At 35.4% G+C, this 21,833-nt stretch overlaps 1 protein-coding gene across 1 annotated transcript in view; it reads right to left on the bottom strand.

Annotated features, from left to right (window-relative positions):
* Window positions 1-4,718: 4,718 nt before the first annotated feature.
* Window positions 4,719-21,833, bottom strand: part of LOC114317451 (putative LRR receptor-like serine/threonine-protein kinase At1g29720) — a 42,733-nt gene continuing 25,618 nt past the window's right edge. Inside the window, exons 7-25 of the mRNA XM_082884143.1 lie at window positions 21,636-21,707; window positions 21,470-21,541; window positions 21,322-21,393; window positions 21,124-21,198; window positions 20,960-21,031; window positions 20,318-20,389; window positions 13,227-13,274; window positions 12,940-12,957; window positions 10,754-10,810; window positions 10,625-10,660; window positions 10,427-10,467; window positions 9,660-10,036; window positions 9,157-9,352; window positions 7,564-7,734; window positions 6,866-6,984; window positions 6,576-6,786; window positions 6,227-6,464; window positions 5,762-5,915; window positions 4,719-5,309 (exon numbers count right to left, since the gene is read on the bottom strand). Of these exons, the coding sequence (XP_082740269.1) occupies window positions 4,941-5,309; window positions 5,762-5,915; window positions 6,227-6,464; window positions 6,576-6,786; window positions 6,866-6,984; window positions 7,564-7,734; window positions 9,157-9,352; window positions 9,660-10,036; window positions 10,427-10,467; window positions 10,625-10,660; window positions 10,754-10,810; window positions 12,940-12,957; window positions 13,227-13,274; window positions 20,318-20,389; window positions 20,960-21,031; window positions 21,124-21,198; window positions 21,322-21,393; window positions 21,470-21,541; window positions 21,636-21,707 (2,470 nt within the window). The 3' untranslated portion in view covers window positions 4,719-4,940. The remainder of the gene's footprint in view (window positions 5,310-5,761; window positions 5,916-6,226; window positions 6,465-6,575; window positions 6,787-6,865; window positions 6,985-7,563; window positions 7,735-9,156; window positions 9,353-9,659; window positions 10,037-10,426; window positions 10,468-10,624; window positions 10,661-10,753; window positions 10,811-12,939; window positions 12,958-13,226; window positions 13,275-20,317; window positions 20,390-20,959; window positions 21,032-21,123; window positions 21,199-21,321; window positions 21,394-21,469; window positions 21,542-21,635; window positions 21,708-21,833) is intronic.

The raw sequence follows: 21,833 nt of genomic DNA, 5'->3' as shown, positions 1-21,833 counted from the left end.
TATTGTCGCCTTATTTAGGACCATCTCCAGTAAACTTCCTCTTTTTGTTATGTGGTTTGTGAACTTGTTCAATCACATTAGCCTTCGGACTCAATGGGATTTTTCTCATTCCTCTTTTCAGCCTTACGATTATCTTCCTCAATTCTCAGTCTTACAATAAGTTCATCCATGGTCATCTCTTTGTGTTTATGTTATAAATAATTTTTTAAATCTTTCCAAGCCGGTGGTAACTTTTCTACTTGAAAAATCTAGAAATCCGCTAGATATTGATTTGTGATTATGTATCAATTTAAAGCAATAAAACAATCCCAATCAAACAATCAAGACAAATTGACACAACGATTTTAAAATGAAAAAACCACAATTAGAGCACCTCCAATTGTGATAAAAAAAACTACGGGCAACAGTCACAAAACAATCCACTAAGAAGATATAAAGGAATTACACAGGTATACTCTCAATTATCTAGCGAATCCACGCCCACGCCCGAATTGAACCAACCCCTATGTGCCTCTTCCAGCCCCGTCTTCACCTCGGAATTGTCTTGACGATGAGCCACTCCAGAATCCACCAAAGCTTCAGGCTCGAATTCTTCAGAATCCACCGAAGAACAACTCTCTCTTTTGTATAGAATGAACAAACAAACCTTTGATGTATTCTTCTTAAGCCATGAGTTGAATACTCAATTAAACATCATAAAAAACTAGCAAAATATCCCTAGATATAAACCTTAATATCCAAAAAGAAGATCTGGAGAAGTTATCCTAGATTTGGACTGAAACACGTATTTATAGAAAACTGTCCCGCGATCTCCGCTCGAGCGTCAGATTGGCCGCTCGAGCGGAAAAAAACAACATCCAGTATTTTTGCAGGCGAACAAACTTCTGAAACCCAGCATTCTCCGCTCAAGCGGGGGAATGTCTGCTCGAGCGGACAGGCAACTTTGAATGCATTTTTGCATTTTGAAAGAATTAACATCACAAAACTTCTCTGCAAAGCACAATTCGGGTTGGATTTACATCTAAACACTCATAGTCTCACTGAGATAAAAAATGCGAAAACAAATACAACTTAAAGGAGTTTTGTCAAACGGGATTGCCAAGAATGAAAACCTAACACTACTAAAACAGCGACTTGGAAAGACTCGCTCAAAGACATACCCTCAAAATCAATATCATGTAAAATCAATTGAAAACTTTGAACTTGAGAAATTACCGTTTGGGAGTCTATCATAACGAAGTCTAGAGATTTACCGACAACAAATTTCTTTGTACCGGCATCCTCTGTCTTGTATTTCTTCTCCAAAGAATCCCACAATTCTTTTGCTATTTTCAGAGGGCTGTAAACATTGTACAACATGTTGTCAAGGCCATTGAGGATGTAGTTTTTGCACAGGAAATCTGAATGTTTCCAAGCATCTACAGCGGCAACAACTTGCCGATCACTTTCATCCTCTCTCAGTACTAGAGCCTCTTCACGGAGAAACCGGGCCAAATTTAGAGTTGTAAGATAGAACAGCATTTTCTGCTGCCATCTCTTAAACTCAGTGCCATTAAATTTTTCCGGTTTTTCTCATGATTTATTAGAACTTGAACATGGTTCTGGATAGGCACCGGAGTTGGTGTAACAATTGGAGTACCACTTCCAGTTGCAGTTTCAGTTGCAGTAGCTATAATATCTTATTACAAAAATCAGTAAAAACCAAAACACAAATTAATTTTCTAGTTACTAAAACTAGAAAATAAATTATAACACAAAATAATTTTATTTTCCTTATTACTAAAACTAGAAAAATAAAATACCACAATAATTTTCTATAACACAAATTAATATTCTGCAATTGTTAATGACACCAGTGTATTACTACTAGTTGTCAAAGAAAATAGACAGTATATTACTACTATCTGTCAATTAGTATATTACTACTATTTGTTTTCCAACCAGAATATAACTTTGCGAAAACACAGAAAATTAAATACAATGAAGATACCAAAAAAAATTAATCCGTCTTAAGATTGTTGGAAAATCTTCACTGTATTTGAGAAAATAAATTATGTTTGTGTACTGAACAACAAACAGAATACAAAAGAAATAAAGAAAATGAGGGATAATATTTAATTACAAACATCAAACAAGAAATAAAATTAAATACATAAAAAAAGATTTTATTTTTTTACAAAAACAAAATCAAGATCTGATTTAAATAAACAAAACAGAAAATAAATTAACAACTTACTTGATTAATTTGTAGAATAATATTCTGATCAAGTTCAGCGTTTGACACTGTGTCCTTAAAACAAATTCGTCCTCTCCACGGTGCTAACAGAATGTGGACGTCTATCTCCCAGGATAAAATGATCAATCAACGAATAAATGCAACACTACAATTTATATGTACAACAAACACACTAAGTCTTTACACTCTTTCTCACGAGAAAATAATGCAGCAATATGTAGAGAATAGTTGCAGAATTATTTGGACGAAAAAATTGAATGAAAGCATCAAATGAGGGCTAGTGTATTTATAGATGTAATGGCACCCTTTTATTTTGAATTGAACAGGTAGCATGCCTGTTTGAACAGGTACTGAACCTGTTGGGTTTGAATTGATACTGTTTGGGTTTGAATTCAAACAGATATGAATCTGTTTGTGTTTGAATTTTGAACAAAACCTGTTCTGGGTTTGTAACAGATTCGGATCTGTTGGACAGAGGGGCAAACTGTTTTGAATTTCAAAAATTGAAATTAACCTGGACAGAAATTCAAAATTAATTTCGAATTCTTTGGACAGATTTTATTTCAAAAAATAAAATTAAATTCAAATGTTTTTGGCCCAAAAAGATTAGTATTGGGCCGAACAAACCCAACCCAACCACGCACTTGCAGTCGACCGGACGGACGGCGGTGCACGCGCCTGCTGATTTTTTGGTCTAATGGGTCTAGCTCATTTTTCCCATAACCTCCCTCTCTACAAAACTTGGGTGCCCCTTGGGGCCTACCTCAAGTTCCAACTCCAAGCCATATAAACCCACTCAAAGTTTCCCACCAAATCAATGTGGGACAAGCCAATATTCAAACCTTAAGGAATTTTCACCAAAAACTCCATTTCCATGGAGCTCACTTTGGCTTCAATTTTCCATTCACCCGATAATGGTTTTAAGCAACCAAATATACCACGTGAATCACAACGCGACATAGAACGCGTTACCACTTAGACCCGCCAATTTTGGTGCACCGCTTCTACCTAAAAAATAGACCAAAGTTAAGAAAAAAATTATGTTTTATTTCTAGATTTTTTCCAACCATTTCTAACAAAGACTTGAATAGTGAGAAGAGGAGTAAAGAGAGGTGTCATGAATTTATTTTATTTGTCCAAAATTATAAGAATATAGGATTCAAATTTTGGAGTGTTTTGACCTAACAACTACATTTGGTTATATTATAGTATAGATAAAGATAGATAACCATACAGATCAGGGAAATTCTGGCCTTGTTTGGTTTGATTTTGGGAGATTAGTTTTCAAAAAATATTTTGATGAGAGAGTTTAGAAATTTTTGTAGTTTGTTTGGTTGTATATTTTGAAAATAGTTTTGGAGTTTGGGATGATTTGATATTTTGTTGTAATTGAGTAGATGTATGTGAGAGAAAAAGTAATTGAAAAGAAGAGAGAAGAAAGAAAAAATGATTGATTGATGTGTAGGAGAGAGAGAGAGTGATTTTGAAAATTTTTTGAGAAAAATTACAAAGTAAACAAAATTCTCAAAAATTTTCTCCAAAATCTTTTTCCCAAAGTCAAACCAAACAAGGCTTCTATTTCCACATACTTAATTATCTCAATACACATTTTCTCTCAATACACACACTTTTTAATTTGATTATTAATTAATTTTCTCAATCCAAATACTAGAAGTTATAATCATTGTACACACCACTCATAATAATTTCCACACTTTTTTTTTTTTTTTTGTTATGTTCTTCGGTTTGGAGATTTCGACATTGATTTTCCAAATTATACATTTAATTTGAAACTTAACTTCCGAATAAAAGTTATTAGTTCAACAAATTTGTTCCAAAAAAAATTTAAAAAAAAAAGAAAACTTTCGACAGTTGGTGTTTGAATATAATGTAGTAATTTAGCAGTTGATGTCCAAAATAACAAAATAATTCAACACTAGTTGTCCAACTGAAAACAGCGAAAAGAAAAAAGAAAATAAAAAAATAATATGTTCATCACTAATAATCTAAATATTAAAACAATATGAAAGTTATTATGAAAATATTGATTTGCAAGCAATAGATGAATATATAGTGTGTAGCAAGCAACGTAACAATAACAGAAAAATTAGAAAAAAATTCTATTTCCACACACTTAATTGTCTCAGTGCATATCTTCTCTTAGTACACATACTTATTAATTTGATTATTAATTAATTCTCTCAATTCACACACTAAAAGTTACAATTACACCCTTCACTCATAATTATTACACCACTCAACCTTCCTTTCCACACTTCAATAATCACAAACACAAGACTATCTTCAATAACCATAAAGATTATTTGTCATCAAATGTGATTATTGAAGTTCTTTTCTTAGCAAATGGCAATATTGTAGTCGTAGGCTGTTTTTTTCATCACAAACACAAGACCATCTTCCAAATAAGCCACAACTAAAACAAAAACAAACAGCCTACAACGCAACAACAACAACAACAACAAAACACAACATATACTAATAAATAGATCATTGGACCAAAAACAAAGAATCTAAAATAACCGACTCTTGCTTTACAGAGTCTGACATGCATTCATATGGATTCAAGCACTAAGAAAGTAAAGAAAGAAAAAAAATAGTAGTCAGAAAAACATAACAAAATGGACATACAACTGTAATGTCTATACATATGCAAAAACAATTGAGAGGATGTGTAACAAACACTTCAATCTCTCCTTTGCCATTGAGAACTCAAATTGAGTGGGTAAAGATCAGAGGTAGATGTGGTGTCAGTCCATGGCCTATCAGTTGAGATACCGTGGCAATGGCTGTCACTCGTGCTCATTTCAGGGCTGTATTGGAATCGATTATCTGTCTTCTCGGGCTCTATTCCATCAATTGAAAAACTTTGAACCTTGGCTTTGCCTTCGAGCATGCTTACCACTGAAGACATCGTAGGCCTGATTGCTGCTATGGCATTAGTGCATAGCAGAGCTACATTAAGCATCACCATCACTTGTTCTTTGTTGAAATCTGATTCCAACCTCGGATCCACTAGCTCCATCAAATTCCCTTTCTCTTTTAAGTCTAGTGCCTACACACACAGAGGACAGTTTGTTTTAATGGAAAATGAAAAGTTGCAAGCTTTTGATATAGAAATTCAATATCTAAAACACATTCTATTTTATTATTTCAAGAAAACCTAAAAATTTCCACATGAAGAAACATGAGGAAGTCTCACATTTTATACTAAAGCAATAATTTATTAAAGCTAATTACTATATTAAAATGTTCTATAATTATGAACAGGACCACTCAAATACAAAGCACATCCAAATAAGAATTAATTAACCAAATTAGTTGATTTTTCCCATCTTTAAGAATAAATATATTTCTTATTGATAAAGGATTGACCCTTTTTTTTTTTTTTTTTTTTTTTGTGCAAACACAAGCTTTTCAAAGAAACATTTCCTTGATATACTTCTACCAATGCAAATAATTAAGACAAGAAACAATACACAAAAGAAAGCAAGATTTATAGGTTACCAACTCAAGAAGATTAATGAAATCCTCCTTTCTCCTATAACTACCAGTGGCACTCCTCCCGCAAACAATTTCTAAGGCCACAACTCCGAAACTATAAACATCTGCCTTGTCAGTTAAGTAACCCCACATTGCATATTCAGGTGCCATATACCCACTGCAAAATACAAAATAAAACATCACCATTGTTTTTATGACATGTTGTCATGTATATACCTCTATCTATGTAGTCAATAATATGCACTGCTTTATTTCCACAAGGGCATATCTAAAATTAGGTCATTGCCTTTGAGGATTTCTGGGGAAACAAATTATGATACTTTTTTCTTTTTTTTTTTTGGGAACTTTAGGCAATGAATTCGTTGGTTGCAACAACAATAATCGTAGCAATGATAATAACAAGAACATTATCAATCAAATATATAAAATAAATAATTCGATAACAAAAATAATAATTTGACCGCTTACTAAGTTCCCGCAATCCGAGTGCTTATGTGGGTATTCTCTTCTTCATCAAGCTTTGCAAGACCAAAGTCGGATATCTTAGGATTAAGATTTCTATCAAGCAACACATTAGTGGCCTTGATGTCTCTGTGGACAATTTTCAGTCTTGATTCTTCATGTAGATAAGCCAAACCTTTTGCAATACCAATACAGATCCTGTTCCTAGTTGGCCAATCTAGTGTTAGCCGGTGTTCTTCAGGTCCTTCATATCACCAAATGATTAAAAACTCAAAAATATTAATACACTAAAACATGTGTTTATTTTCTGATACCAAAAGCATGCAATAGAGTGAAGCATGAGGTTGAAATTTACCAAACAAAGCACGAGCAAGGCTGTTATTTTCCATGTACTCATATACTAGCAACAGTTGATCTTCTTCAATGCAACATCCATAGAGCTTTACCAAATTAGGGTGCTGTAAGGCAGAAATCATGCCTATCTCATTCACAAACTCACGATTTCCTTGCTTTGATTTGGAAGAAAGCTGCTTCACAGCAATCACAGTGCCATCCAATAAAAGGCCCTTCATTTCAAAACAATGTCAATTATGAATAGTTGAATTACTATTAACACCGGGAAAAAGTAAATCTACCACAAGATACCTTGTACACCGGACCAAAACCACCCTCTCCAATCTTATTAGCAACATCAAAATTCTTTGTGGCAGCTTTAATTTGCCTTAAGGTAAATGAACCAGTATGTAGGTCTAGACCCTTCAGATCTGTGGAAGAAGCTTAACTAGATAAGTAAGCACATTCAATAAAGTCAAGAGGCTCAACAAGTCTCACTTGACCTAGACATCATAATTTTGTCTAAATAAAGAACTCCCACAATGAGAAAACCAAACTTATATTGCATTAATCCTAATTCCAAAGGTAGTGTTTGGTAGACTTGATGATTTTGGGCAGGAATGGAATGGCTATTCATCGACCTCCCAATGGAATGACCATTTTCCTAAATTGGTGAATGGTGAGTCAATTTGGAATGTACATTTCTTTCCTTTTAACCGAACCAAACATGGGAATGAATGTTCTAATCAAACGACAATTCCATTCCAACCTTCATTCCACTGAACCAAACACTCGTTTGGATTCTAAAAAAATGTTCTGGACAATAAAAATTATTGAACCATGATATGTTTACATAATGTGCTTACTGGGGTAAATAACATAATAGACATTGAATTTTTTATCCCTCCCCCCCCCCCCCCCAAACCAAAAAAAAAAAAAAAAAAAACACCATTGATGGTGAGTATGATAATCATTACTATCATAATTATCCATAGTTGATTTAAAATTACCATGTTCCATCGTATTATTGTGTTGTAGACATCCTTTCCACCAAAGAATACCCAGCATTAGGAAGATAGCAAATACTACTCCAGCCACAATTCCAACTATATTGCCTGCAGATATAGTATTTCCCTTTCCTGATGCAGATGCATTACTCCTATTCTCTAATGGATCAAAATCTGCATTAACCAATAACAGATACACCAACGAGATGAAATTGTTAAGGTGATTAACGAATGGGATCCAAGTGAACAAAAAACAATCAAAAGGGAAAAAGGACAATAATTTATTATCCTTTCTCTCTCTTTATACTTCACATTTTAAATGTACAGAAAAACCTCATGCTTACATTTATTGGTTTCCTGGTTTGCCTGACATTGCAGTAAAGGCTAAGATACAACTAAAATAATTCCATTACCACGTAGTCACATGGTTACTCTTGTTCAAAAGTCAAAACTCAGAAGAACTCCCACAATTTGAATCACTTTTATTAACTAACAATTGTAAATGAACAAAAATGTAAGATCATTTTGCTTAGTTGGAATGTGGAACTATCCAACAATATCCCCAGCAAAGATGAGAAGGTCGACAAAAAATGACCACATTTTGACATGAATAAAATCATTGAGATGTCAATTTCTATTTATAGAAGAATAAAATCATTGAGATGTCATTCTCCTCTGTCTAGCTCTTTAGCATCAATGGCCACTTAAACAACTTGATATATCTAATGCTTTTGTGCATGGTACACTTGAGGAAGAGGTCTACATGGTTCAACCACAAGGTTTTATTGACTCAGCATTTCCTCATCATGTTTGCAAGCTTCAAAAAGCTCTGCATGGTCTTAAACAGGCCCCTCAAGCTTGGTATTCCACATTTTCTTCATTTTTACTTGGCCAAGGCTTCAAACTTAGTTCCTCTGACCCTTCTTTGTTTGTCAGACACACTCCTTCTCATATTACCATTTTACTCATCTATGTTGATGATATTTTACTAACTGGTAGTGATCCTTTGGTCATTCATTCTCTCATCACTCATATGCACACTACTTTCTCCATGAAAAACACATTGAAGTGGATTGCCATTTTATTAGGGAACGAGTTGTTTCTAAGCAAATTGCTTTATCTTACATCCATACTGCTGATCAACTGGCTGATATATTCACCAAGCCCCTAACCTCTTCCAGGTTTCATTATCTCAAAGACAAACTAATGGTTATGCCTAATCCCATTACTTTGAGGGGGGATGATAAGCTACCTACGCCACAGTAGAAAATATGTTCTCTTATACAACTGAAGCCACGAGTTCTGAAGCAACAAGAGAGAGAGAAAGAGTTGTATAGATATAAGAGAGATGGCAATACAACTGTAAAGTAGTTAGGAAAGCAGTTAGAGTTTGTTAACCATTTCATATAAATAAGTGTAAACACAATTTAATTTCCACATTGAGAATATAGTTTCAACTTATGTTACCATGGTTTAGTATAACTGATGCATGATGCAGATAAATGTGAAATTTGTTAAGTTGGTAATGGCTAGATGAGGTCAATCCCAAATCATTAACACAAGAAAAAAGAAGGTAGTAGAAGTTGTACAACTTACTAGGATTCACAGAAATGGCTGAAATAAGAGGACCGTATACTCCTTTGAAAGGGATCGAGGTTGTCCCTCTTCCTGCCCAATAGAATCGTATATCTAATGTGCTTTTATTCACTTCTGCCGTAAATTTTTTTATGGTTTCCGTATCAACCCCACCTGCTTCATGTTCAATATTAAAATCCTTCAGCACCCGCTTTCCCTGCAGCAACTTAATCTAATCAGAAAAGAACTCCATATGCTGAAGGTAACTGTTTAAATTTAATTTGGCAGGGCTCTGCTATGTTAATCTTGCCAAAATATATATATATATATATATATATATATATATATATATATATATTTCTTAGAGCAATCGATGAAAAATTTAATGCTAAAATACTTGGCGATTAAGACGGGCATCATCTCCTTTAAGAGTACCACTTCAAAATCAGTTACCAACAAAACTATAATACGAGAAAAAGAAACCTTTATATGTCAATTTTATGGGTGTGAAAATCTAATGTTACCTGAATGTAAACATCAAATATGCGTCTTCCAAGGCTGGCATATGTTTTATCATTAGTAAACATGATCTCTGCAAAGTGAAGGCTTACAGTATAGTTTCCATTTTGTAGACAAAAACCATAGTAAGTCAGGGATAGAGGAGAAAGTCGTGCATTCATGTACAACTCGGAATTCTTCATAGAGAGCCTCGATGTATTTGTCCAAATGAATGTCTTTAAAGGGCGATGATCAAACAAAAAGTCACCAGTGATGCTAAATGCCCAATTAGTTTGGCTTATGAAAAACCTTGAAGACCCTGCTGAATTTGTATCTTCTTCATATGTTTTTCCCTCAACAACTACTTCACTTCCACCACAATTTATATGGAAGGAGGACCAATCTGACACGAAAAAGTAACCAAATACCTTTCAACAAAGTGAAATAAATAGAAAGATCAGAAACAAAGAAATCTAGGAAAGAATTCCTTTTACAATTTTAATCTAAAGACACTCATCATATTTTTAAAAATCTAAGTACATGCAATCTATAGCTTCTTTAAGCCATCATTTTTTATCTACTTGCTACACCTTGTAATAGGTCCAACAGAATCACAACACCATATTTTCAATTTCCAATGCCTAAGTGTGTAAGCCTTAAAAACAGGTAAATGCTTTAGAAGGGGGATGATAAGTCGGTGGTAAAAAATAAAAGAAGAAGAAGAAGACGAATATGACCCAGAGTTAACTGGTCAAACTATCAATACAATGAAATAAATAATATTTCTACTTACATCGCGGACAACGAGAGCTACGATTGCAAGAAAGAATTCCACTGACAGAACAACGTGAGATCATGAACCAGTCAGCATCATATCATATTAGAATATAGGTCAGATAAGAATGAAACGAACTGAAACACTGCCTAAACATATTACGAAAGCAACAGAAAATATTATGAATGAATTTCTTCAGAAGTTTCAGAAATTTACAAAGCATTGTCCTCTGAAGAGCTTTCAAACAAGTTCCTGTAGAAAATAGAGGAAGTGAAAAGTTGAGCTGGTACACACAAGATTTTGGAGAGATTATAATAGTTATTAAATAAGAGAAGAGATTCTTACGCATTTCCTTGGCAAATTAAATTCCTTGTTGAGCTAAAGTTGTTATATGAAAGATCACTGCACACAGAATTCACATTGGGATTCATCTTATCTTGAATGCAATATGGAAGTGATGTACGCCGAAAGGTACCAAATTAAGGCTACTTAAGTTACATTTATAGTCTTTGAATTATGATTATTTGGCGAAGATGATGTGTTTTGTGTTCTTGTGCAGATTTGGCAAGCAACACGCAAATTCAAGGGAAAAGTGGCACAAAAACAGATTCTCCGCTCAAGCAATGAAATTTCTCGGCCTACCATCTTACTGCACGTGCGGCATGACCTAACTGCATGTGCAGCCCGACCTAACCGCACGTGCGGCCCATAACCGCTCGAGCAAAAAATATAGGCGCTCAAGCGGCCAACCTAGGGACACATGTGTGAAATTTTGACTTCGTCTAACTGGGAATAAAAGAGGAAAAAGGAGGCTGGAATAGGGTTCTGAAAATTTCCAAAAGATAAATGGGGCTAGGGTTTTGAAGAGAAGGGTTTCAAACTTCAAAAAGAATCTTCGATGGTGGTTTTCTCTTCCTCTACCTCTTCTCACTCCTCCATGAGTGGCTAGTTCTTCTATTTCTAGGATTTTGATGAAACCCTAGCCAAGTAAATAGGTTTTCCTTTTGGTTTTTGATTATGTAATGGTTTGAACAAGTTGTATGGTGTTCAAGAAATTTTTAAATATATTTTCCAATATTTTCTTCAAGTATTCTACATTCTGTGATTATTAAATGCTTTCCATGCAATGGTTTTCTTTTCTTTCATATTCAAGGTATGAGACAAGCCATACTACGAGGGACGAGTCGTGTTGTTACCATAGTTTAGAGCGAACGACTCGTGCTACTCGAGATGGTTCGTGCCTATACATTGAACGTGATTATTCTCTTGATCAATGCTTTGAACTTGTAGTTGTGAAGTATTATTTGGTTCAAACTGTAATATAATTGATTTCCAAATTAAGACCATATTTATGCAGCTAGTGGTGAATTCATTACCCTAGGTTTTTTCAAAAAATCAGTATCTCTAACTTCAATTTTAATTGCTAGTTTAATCTCTTAGTTTCTTTTAATTATTAGTAGTCTATGAACAATCATCTTTTTGATCAAAATTAATTAGGAATTTAACAATTAAATTAGTTTAATTTTACATTTGTCCCCGTGGATCGATACCTGGACTTTCCATTATTCTAAGGAATTAGTACAGTTTAGTGTTTATTTTTGGTGTGTAAAACAACCCATCAGGAAGTACAAACTATGTTTTATGCATGCTATTTGGAAGTGCAGTTCAATAAATAAAAAAAAATTACTTATCTTAGCCTTTTTTTGTAGGTAAGCCATAACTGTCTGACAATCCAAAAATGGAACTTTTGTTTCAACTAGTTGTTAAAAAGTCTTAAGACATGCATCTAGAAGTTAATTTGTTAATCTGCTCATGGCATAATTTCTACATCTACAACTCCAATCAAGAAAAATTCTATGACACATCCATGCCTACAAACATTGAAATGGCCAATTTTATTTTATTTTTTTCAATTTTTCGTTTTAAGTAATTGTGCAACAGAAAATCGAAAGCAGAATTATTTTTCACTCCATGCTGGAAGGTGTTAACTCAAAAAATTTATTTGCATTTTGAAGATTGAGGAGATGAACTTGAGTGAAAAGTCTTGTTCTTTGAATCTTATTATTCTTTTTGGGCAGACCTGTACTATGCTAACATGATCAAATCATCAAATTCAAGACAAGGAGATCTGTTAGGGGCTCTAAACTTGTTACACATTAGACATTACAATGAAGCACATAAGTTTTTCACATTGCTGCTGCTTCAATTTAAACATATAAATTAGCATGACACCCCCAACTTAAAAGAATATATTAACCATCTATGCATTTCGACATTTATGTGCCTTTTTTGGGGGGATAAATAATCATTTATTTGGTCCAATATGCTATTGGAAGTTGGAAGTAGGTTTTTAGGCAAAATAGAAAACTGTTGTTTGCCCAAGTCTTAGGAAATGAACTGTAGGAAGAAAACTACTCTTCTAACATTGAGATGGCCGCCCTTGGAAGTCAAATTGTTAATGGATGATCAAGTTCTAAGTTAACGGGCATTGGAAGTCAACTTGTTAAATGGGGCACTCACATAATATCTACACTTTTTTTCCTTTTTTTCTTCACAGTAGTGTCATCAGATTATCAATTCCAAGAATGCGTAGTATTAATGAATGACCACAATTACAGTTACTTAGTAATAACTGCATTGAACCACAATGTGAGGTATGGATTAAAATAAAGCCCACAAGGACAACAAGCAAGGACTAAAAGCAAGGTAGATTAATGATTTACTGCATGACCAACAAGATTAGACAACTTTACATAACACTGACACTTTTATTAAGGGCTTTGGAAGAGAAACTTACACTTTGAGGTTCAGCCCACGCAGCATCCAGTCAGGCACAGATCCATTCAGCAAGTTGCCAATTAAATAACTAAACAAACGCGATATCATCAATTAGTTTGGTCATGTAGATTTCAGTAACAGGAGCATCAGTATTGTAACAGCAGCCATGAATCTCACAAAGTTTTGGGATGGCACAAATTCTGCGGTTTTCAAAAGTGATCACACGACATTTGCACCCTCAAACATTACAAAATTGAATTTAAATCCCTAAAACAATACAAAATTGAATTTAAACCCGAATTTGACATTTTGAAGTGGAAACCTGTTAGAATATTATGTTAGAATATTACGTTATGATTTGATGTGATTTGATTTGATTTCCTTATTATGGACTTTCCTTATTTGTGCCTTGAGATTTCCATTGTAAGTTATATGTTATTAATATAAAAAGGGATGATTGTCACATCATTTCCTAAGTTTGTTCTTCTCTCAAACAAACATGGTATCAGAGCCAAAACTCTAGCCCACCCCTCATTTCTTATTCTTCTCTTCTGTCGGCATCACCCACCTATCCAGCAACACTGTCGGCAGTCCCTCTTTTTCATCCAGCAGTCCTGTCGACACTTGTAGGCTATCACCTAGCCATCGCACAAGCCATTCCAAGCCTAAGTCTTGCCCGATAGCCTTTATAGTCTATGTCGGCTGCTTCTGGGCTTGGTCCAGCCACCAACCAGTCCACTACTTCTGTTCGAGACTCTCTGTTAATCAGATAAGTGCATCGAATCCAGCCATGCACTAATTAAACCCTCAGGACTTCATTCACTTCATTGCTACAATTTTTTTCTTTTGATTGGGACTCGTAGCCTTCTGTTTTGATTTAAGTTTTAATTCTCCCAAACTTTTATTATTTTTGTATCACTTTATGGCCCCATTACTCAGCTTTAACTGATTGTATTTCTCCCTCCATGGTTTGTGGTTGATTATTTATGTTGTGACTCCGTTTTTTTCCTCTTCCAGTAATAGTGATTATTGCAGGTTGTTTGGATAGTATTAAATTGAGATGGCTGAAAATATTAGTGAATCTACCATTAGTTCCCAAGCACTTAAAGGGGAGAGTCCTATTATAACCATTACTTTCGAGAACCTCAATCTTAGCCTTAAAATCAACACCTTTCTATTTAATGGCTAGAATTATCGCACTTGGTCACAGTGTCTGACACTTTTTCTAAAGAGTATAGGGAAGATGGGATATGTTGATGGGAGAGTTCAAGCACCAGATATTACTGATCCTGGCTATGATCAATGGGAGATTACCAACTCTTTAATCATGGGGTGGCTCATTCATTCCATGGTCCCTGAGATTAGTGAAGGTTACTTAACCATAGAAACTGCCCAAGATGTTTAGGAGGCAGTAGTTGGTACATATTCCCGGAAGGGGAATTTTTCTTAGTCATTTGAGTTGCACTGGTCTATTGAGCGCTCAATGCAGGGGGAGCAGACAGTTCTTTAGTGTTATACATTTCTAACTAATGGTTAGAAACACCTAGGTCATCTCTTGGATTACAAGTCTGTATGCACAGTTAACTTATTGCTTACCGGAAGTTTCTTGAACATGAGAGGGTCTTCAAATTCCTAGAAGGCCTTAATGTGGAGTTTGATTTGGTACGGAGTCGTCTCCTTGGCATAGATGTTCTTCCATCACTTCAGAAGGCCTTTGCTTATGTCCAGAATGAGGAGACTCGTCGTTCTGCTATGTTACACCTGGCTTCTAGAGACAGTTCAACATTACTACTGGTTTGTCACTTCTTTCTTCTCATCCTTCAGGGAAGGATAATCTATTCTGTGATTACTGCTGCCAGCCAAGGCATACCTGTGAGACTTGTTGGAAGCTTCAAGTTACTTCATTAGGGATTTAAGGGGATCGCTTTAGTCATAGAGGTAGCCATTCTAGTCAGTCGAAAAGACGTAGGTCTCACTCTCGTGCTCATCAGTCCAATGCTGTAGAGACACATGGTTCAGCTCCAGTTATACAGACTTCTGATCGAGGCTCTAGTATGCCCTCTTCTAAGTTTGAGGATGCTCTGAGCAATTTGCTTGATTGCTGGTCTCCTGTTCTTCCAGGTGTATCTTCTTCTTCTTTTTAGTTTGTCCGTTCAAGTAACTTAGCCTCATCTTCCAATGTTTTTCTATCCCATAAGGCGTTGCCATGGATTATTAATTTTGGTGCCTCAGATCATATATCTGGGTCTTTTTATCTCTTCTCAGACTATACACCAGCCTCTGGTCAAGATAAAGTTAGGATTGCTGATGATATTATTTCTTCTCTCTTTGGGAAAGGTTTAATCCTTGCCACCCCTTCTCTACCTTTGTCTTCTATTTTACATGTTTCTAATTTTTCTGTTAACCTATTGTTATTAAGTCGTCTTACTCGGGATCTGAATTGTAGTGTAACTTTTTTCCCTGATTCTTGTCTTTTTTAGGACCTTATCACGAAGAAGACAATTGGCAGTGGTAGAACAGAAAATGGTCTCTATATCCTAGATCAGACTGACAAGCTGGCTCATCATTCCATCCAGTCTCCATCCACCAAGGAAGATTTATGGCTGGGGCATCAACGTCTAAGACATCTATCTTTTTTATTACTTTGGCATTTATTTCCTTTTGTTTTTATCAAAAAAAAAGTTTCTGAGTTTCATTGTGAGTTCTGCCAACTTGACAAACAACACCGAGCTTCTTTTGCTCTTAGTAATAATAAAAGTTCAAGTCTTTTTTCTTTAATTCATTTGGATGTTTGGGGTCCCTCTCGTATGATGTCAATGAAGGGTCATCGATGATTCATTACCTTTATAGATGACTACTCTCGTACTACTTAGGGGTACCTCATGAAAGAAAAAAAGTGAAGTTTCATTTGTGTTTCAAAACTTCCATAAAATGATTAGTACCCAATTTGGGGCAGTTGTCAACGTGTTACGTTTTGATAATGAGGGTGAGTACATTGATTCTGGGTTGGCGAAATATTTTTCCACTTATGGCATTATCCATCAAACATTTTGCACTGACATCCCTCAAGAAAATGGGGTTGCCGAGCGTAATAATCAGCATCTCCTTGATATGGCCCGCTGTATATGTTTTTCTATGGGCGTACCTCAGGCCTATTGGGGGTAAGGTCGTTCTCACTACTACCTATCTCATTAACCGTCTTCCTACACAAGGGTTACAAAAAAAGGGCACCTCTTCAAATTCTCTTAGGTTCTGAGTCTCTGTTTTCCATTCCTTCAAAAACTTTTAGCTGTGTATGTTTTGTTCACAATCATTCTTCTTCTCGGGGTAAGTTGGATCCTCGTTCTCTTAAGTGTGTGTTCTTGGGTTACTCTCCTACTCAAAAGGGGTACAAATGTTATCATCCTCCCTCTCGTAAATGGTTTGTGTCCATGGACGTCACATTCTTTGAGTCTCAATCCTACTTCTTGTCTGGTCCCCGTGTCCCAGTCATATTTTTAGGAGAGTCTTAGAGTGAAAAGAGTCTTGTTGCTCCTATTGTTCCTAGCCCAGTACAGCCACCAGTGGTACCTATTACTAGCAATACAAAATCCGATGTTGCCAAGAACAGAGAATGGCAAGTCTGTATCGGGGATAAAGAAAGACAGAAAGTTACTTGGATACAAGAGACCATTTCTGATCAATCATTGTTGTCTCCTCCTCTTGATGAAGGTGCAAGTAACCTTGAAACTCTTGATATTGCTACCTCTAAGTCTGAGCCTACTGATCTTGATAAACCCATTGCTAAGAGAAAGGGTGTGAGATCTTGTACTCATCATCCTATTTCTAACTTTGTGTCTTATTCTCATTTGTCCTCTTCATATAAAGCCTTTGTGTCAAAAATTTCCTCTGTTAGTACACCTAATCATTTTCAGGATGCTCTTACTATTCCTGAGTGGAAATTGACCATGGTGGAGGAAATAAAAGCACTTCATAAGAATGGCACTTGGGATTTAACTGAGTTACCTAGGGGCAAATGAACAGTGGAATGCAAATGGATATACATAGTGAAACACGAGGCAGATGGTTCAATTAATCAGTATAAGGCTAGACTTGTGGCAAAGGGCTTTACTCAGACCTATGGGGTGGACTACCAAGAGACATTTGCTCAGTTACAAAAATGAATTCAATCAGAGTGCTTCTTTCTCTTGCAGCTAATCTAAATTGGCCACTTCACCAATTTGATGTGAATAATGCTTTTCTTCATGGTGACCTGGAAAAAGAGGTGTATATGGATATTCCGCCTATGTCGACTATGGAAATCCTTATACGGTCTTAAACAGTCTCCTAGGGCCTAGCTTGAAAGGTTCATTTAAGCAATGCTGAAATATGACTTCAAACAGAGTCAGACTGATCATACTCTGTTTGTTAAGCATTCCTCACATTGTAAGACCATTGCTCTTATTATATATGTGGACGACATAGTGCTACTTGGAGATGATGAAGAGGAAATTTCTCTGTTGAAAAGGTATTGGCAAGTGAGCTTGAAATCAAAGACTTGGGGAACCAAGGATGGAATTTTCATCTCACAAAGAAAATATGTGCTTGACCTTTTGAAAGAAATAGGGATGCTTGGATGTAAGGCCTGTGATACTCCACTAGAACCTAATTAGAAACTTGGTGATGATGAAGGGGGAGCAGCTGTTGATATGGGGAGTTATCACAAACTAGTGGGTAAGGTCATTTACTTATCTCACTCTCGTCTTGATATTGCTATTGTTGTCAATGTGGTTATCCAGTTTATGCATGCTCCTCATGAAATTCACTTAGCGACTATTATGAGAATTCTGAGATACTTGAAATCTTCACCTGGAAAAGGTCTTTATTTTTCCAAACATGATCACCTCCGTGTAGAAGCCTATACAGATGCTGATTAGGTAGGGTCAATAGCTGATAAGAGATCTACATCAGAGTATTATACCTTTGTGGGAGGCAATCTTGTTACTTGGAGAAATAAGAAACAGAATGTGGTGACTATGTTGGGTGTAGAGATTGAATTTAAAACTATGGCACAAGGTGTGTGTGAGGTCTTGTGGATCAAGCTATTCTTGAGGGAGCTGGGGATTGGCCAAACAAACCCCATGCAATTATATTATGATTGATTAAGGTTGAATTGTAAAACATTGAGGCCGTTAATTATGATCTTTTAACTTTACTTGCATGTCAAACTATACATTTTATGCCTATTTAATGTCAATCAGGTTTGTACATAGTGGGAGCATAAAATGAGCAAAAATGCAAAGAAAATTGCATCCCGCACGTGCGGTCTTTACCTCGCAACCAAACAGGGCCCCAGCTTTCCCGGACGTCCGGAGGGTTTTCCTCGCACGTGCGAAACCCCCGCCATACATGCGGTGACATTTTCCACACGTGCGGCTGTACCTCAAAAAACATGCTCGATGTTTTAAACCTGTTGAAAAGAAGATGAGGTAGAAAAAGACAAAAAATAGGTTGGATTAGGGTTCTGATATTTTTCCAAAGAAAAAGAAGGCTTGGGTTTTGAAGAGAAAGAAATTTGAAGTGTGAAGGATGTCTCCCATTGTGGCTTCTACTCCATCCCTCTTCTCACTCCTCCATGAGTGGCTAGGCTTCTATTTCTAGGGTTTTGATGAAACCCTGGCCAGGTAAATAGGGATTTCTTTTTGGTTTTCTCTTGTGTAATGGTCTGAACAATTGTATGGTCCTTAAGAAGTTTCAAATATATTTTTTCAATATTCTCTTCAAGTATTCTACTTTCTGTGATTGTTGAATACTTTCCATACAATAGTTTTCTCTATTTTTATATTCAAGGCATGAGACGAGCCATACTATGAGGGACAAACTGTTTTGCTACCGTAGTTTAGAGCGAACGATTCGTACCACTTGAGATGGTTCGTGCCTAGACATTGAATGCGATAATTTTCTTTATCAATGCTTTGAACTTGTAGTTACGAAATATTATTTCGTTTGAACCAGAACATAATTGACTTTCAAATTGAAACCTTATTTATGTAACTAGAGGTGGATTCATTATCCTAGATTTTTTCCAAAATCAGTACTTCATCCTTACTTTTAATTAATTGTTTAATCGCTTTGCTTAATTTAATTCTCATTAGATTATGAACCAATCATCTTCCATCAAAATTAATTTAGGAATTTAACAATTAAATTAGTTTAATTTCACAATTGTCCCTGTGGATTGATATGTGGATTTGCCATTATTCTATGGAATTTGGCACAGTTTAGTGTTTAATTTTGGTGTGTGAAACGACCCATCAATGATAATAAGGTTGCCATCAACATAGCTCACAATCCTGTTTAACATGACAAGACAAAGCATGTTGAGATTGATCGTCACTTCATCAATGAGAAACTCACTAGCAGCATGATATGTACTTCTTTTGTGAAATCCAACGAACAACTTGCAGACATCCTCACCAAAGGGGCGGGGAGTAAAATATTTCATGATATTCTAAGCAAGCTGGGTATGAGAGACATCTACGCGCTAGCTTGAGGGGAAGTGTTAGAATATTACGTTATGATTTGATTTGATTTAGCTATAATTTCCTTATTATGGACTTTCCTTATTTGTGCCTTAAAACTTCCATTATAAGCTACATGTTATTAATATAAAAGGGGATGATTGTCACATCATTCCCTAAGTTTGTTCTTCTCTCAAACAAGCAAACCCTACTTATTGGCTCATAGAAATCAAACCATTACTCGTCTTCTTGTCTTGTGAGAGAGGAAGACATTCAATAAATGAAAATATAGTAAAGAAAGGTCCGTGGTTATCAGCTAACTCCTTTTAATTTGACCTTTTCAGGTTTAATTTCCAAAGGAAGAACGCAATCCTCAACTTACCTAACTCATGCGAAGGAACTATCCTCATTCTCCATAAAAAAAAAAAAACAAGCTCGAACAAAGCCTAATTTTAGTCTCATATAGTCGAAGACTGGAGAATTAATCTGACATGCAAGAAGATTCAAGTCGACAAATTTCAAGGCAATCTGTTCAGGGTCATCGGTTAATGAATTTAATTTTAGTGGCTTTATAGAATTAGCATCCAAAACTGGCACAAGGAAACCAACAACAAGAATTAAGAGTCCATACATGGAAATTGAAGCGTTTGGATTGACGAAGTTCTTTGGAATTTCTCCACTTAGTTTGTTAAAGCTGAGGTCTCTGCAAAAGATCATAAAGAAAAAGATATTGAATGATTTTTGAAAAGAATTTTATTTCAGTAAAATGGACACGCTGAAACAGATAATCACTACAATGAATTGAAATTTTCAACCCAACAGGATTAATTGAAGATCTTTGCAGCATAATAGAGTCTTTTGGCAGAACAACACATTCTCAATTGATCAATGGCCTGCCTTTATCTTTGAATTGATTTATAAAACATTTGTCCATGGTACTATGAACCATTGTCTATACAGGTTTCTAAATTTTATAAATCAATTTTATAAAATGGTTTAACACTAGTAGCTGCACATAAACACATGCTAATTGAGGTTCCTCGAATCATTAGATATCTAATCTACAGAGTAAAAAACTTTTGTTGTTTCACTGCTATATAAAGTTTAATACATTACATACGAACACAAAATAGGTAATTCATAAGACATTTAATGATATTAAATTATTTCATATCAAACCAGTAACGGCCCAAAAAACTCTTTCAAGAGAACTTACAACTACTACTACACATGCCAATATGGAAGGGAGGAGAAGGTATAAAAATATACTAACAAAATTGTTAAATTGTTCATTGTCCCAAGATACTCTGGTAAGCTTCCAATAATGTTACAACTTGTCAACATCCTGCAATGCGATCAAGCATACATGATTTCAAGTCACCAGGAGGACATTTGAAAATTCTATTTAAGGCAGTGATATAGAAGCATCCAACTTACAGCGTCCGCAGGTATCTCATGTTATTGAGGGGTGGAAAAGTAGATACTTTAGTTCCATTCAAGTCACTAATTCTTCTGCATATTGTATTTCAACCAAAAACAATATAATCAAACATTGGCTACCAAGAAAATTACTAATCAAAAACCAATGTACACAATATGGATAAAAGTTGAGGGAGTAAAAGATTTCTCACTGACAATTCACTCATATTTGTCAAAACAGCAATGCCAGAAGGAATTGGACCATCCAAACCACTAGCCTGGATATATCTGCCGTTACCATATGTTTATTTAAACAAGTTGTTGCATGAAAAACAAGTGACATCAAAACACATCAAGGCCTCACAAATTTCGAAGATGTATCCAGTTTTGGATGAAATTGGGTATGCTTCCTGTAAAGAGGTTGTCCCCGATCCGACTGCATTGTGGTAAACAATAATTCAACAACAGATTTAAAAATATAAACATTAAACTCCCACAAAAAAGAACAAACTGAACTTATAGAAACTCACAAATCCTTCAAAGTGGTCAACTTTGCTAGTGTTCGCGGCAACTCCCCAGAAAAATAATTCGATGTTAAACTCCTTTGAAAAAAAAAAAAGAAAGCAAAATAGAGTTCAATTAACCAATTGGATTGCTCCAGTTAAGAGGACCTATGACTCTCATATACAATGTAATGGATTCAATCGTCAAGGATGAATGTTAAAGTT

Source organism: Camellia sinensis, chromosome 8 (genome assembly GCF_055761805.1).
Source record: "Camellia sinensis isolate YWXY chromosome 8, ASM5576180v1, whole genome shotgun sequence".
NCBI classification, from domain to species: domain Eukaryota; kingdom Viridiplantae; phylum Streptophyta; class Magnoliopsida; order Ericales; family Theaceae; genus Camellia; species Camellia sinensis.
Note: the sequence above shows the minus strand (reverse complement) of the source record. Positions and strands in the feature narration are given on the sequence as shown.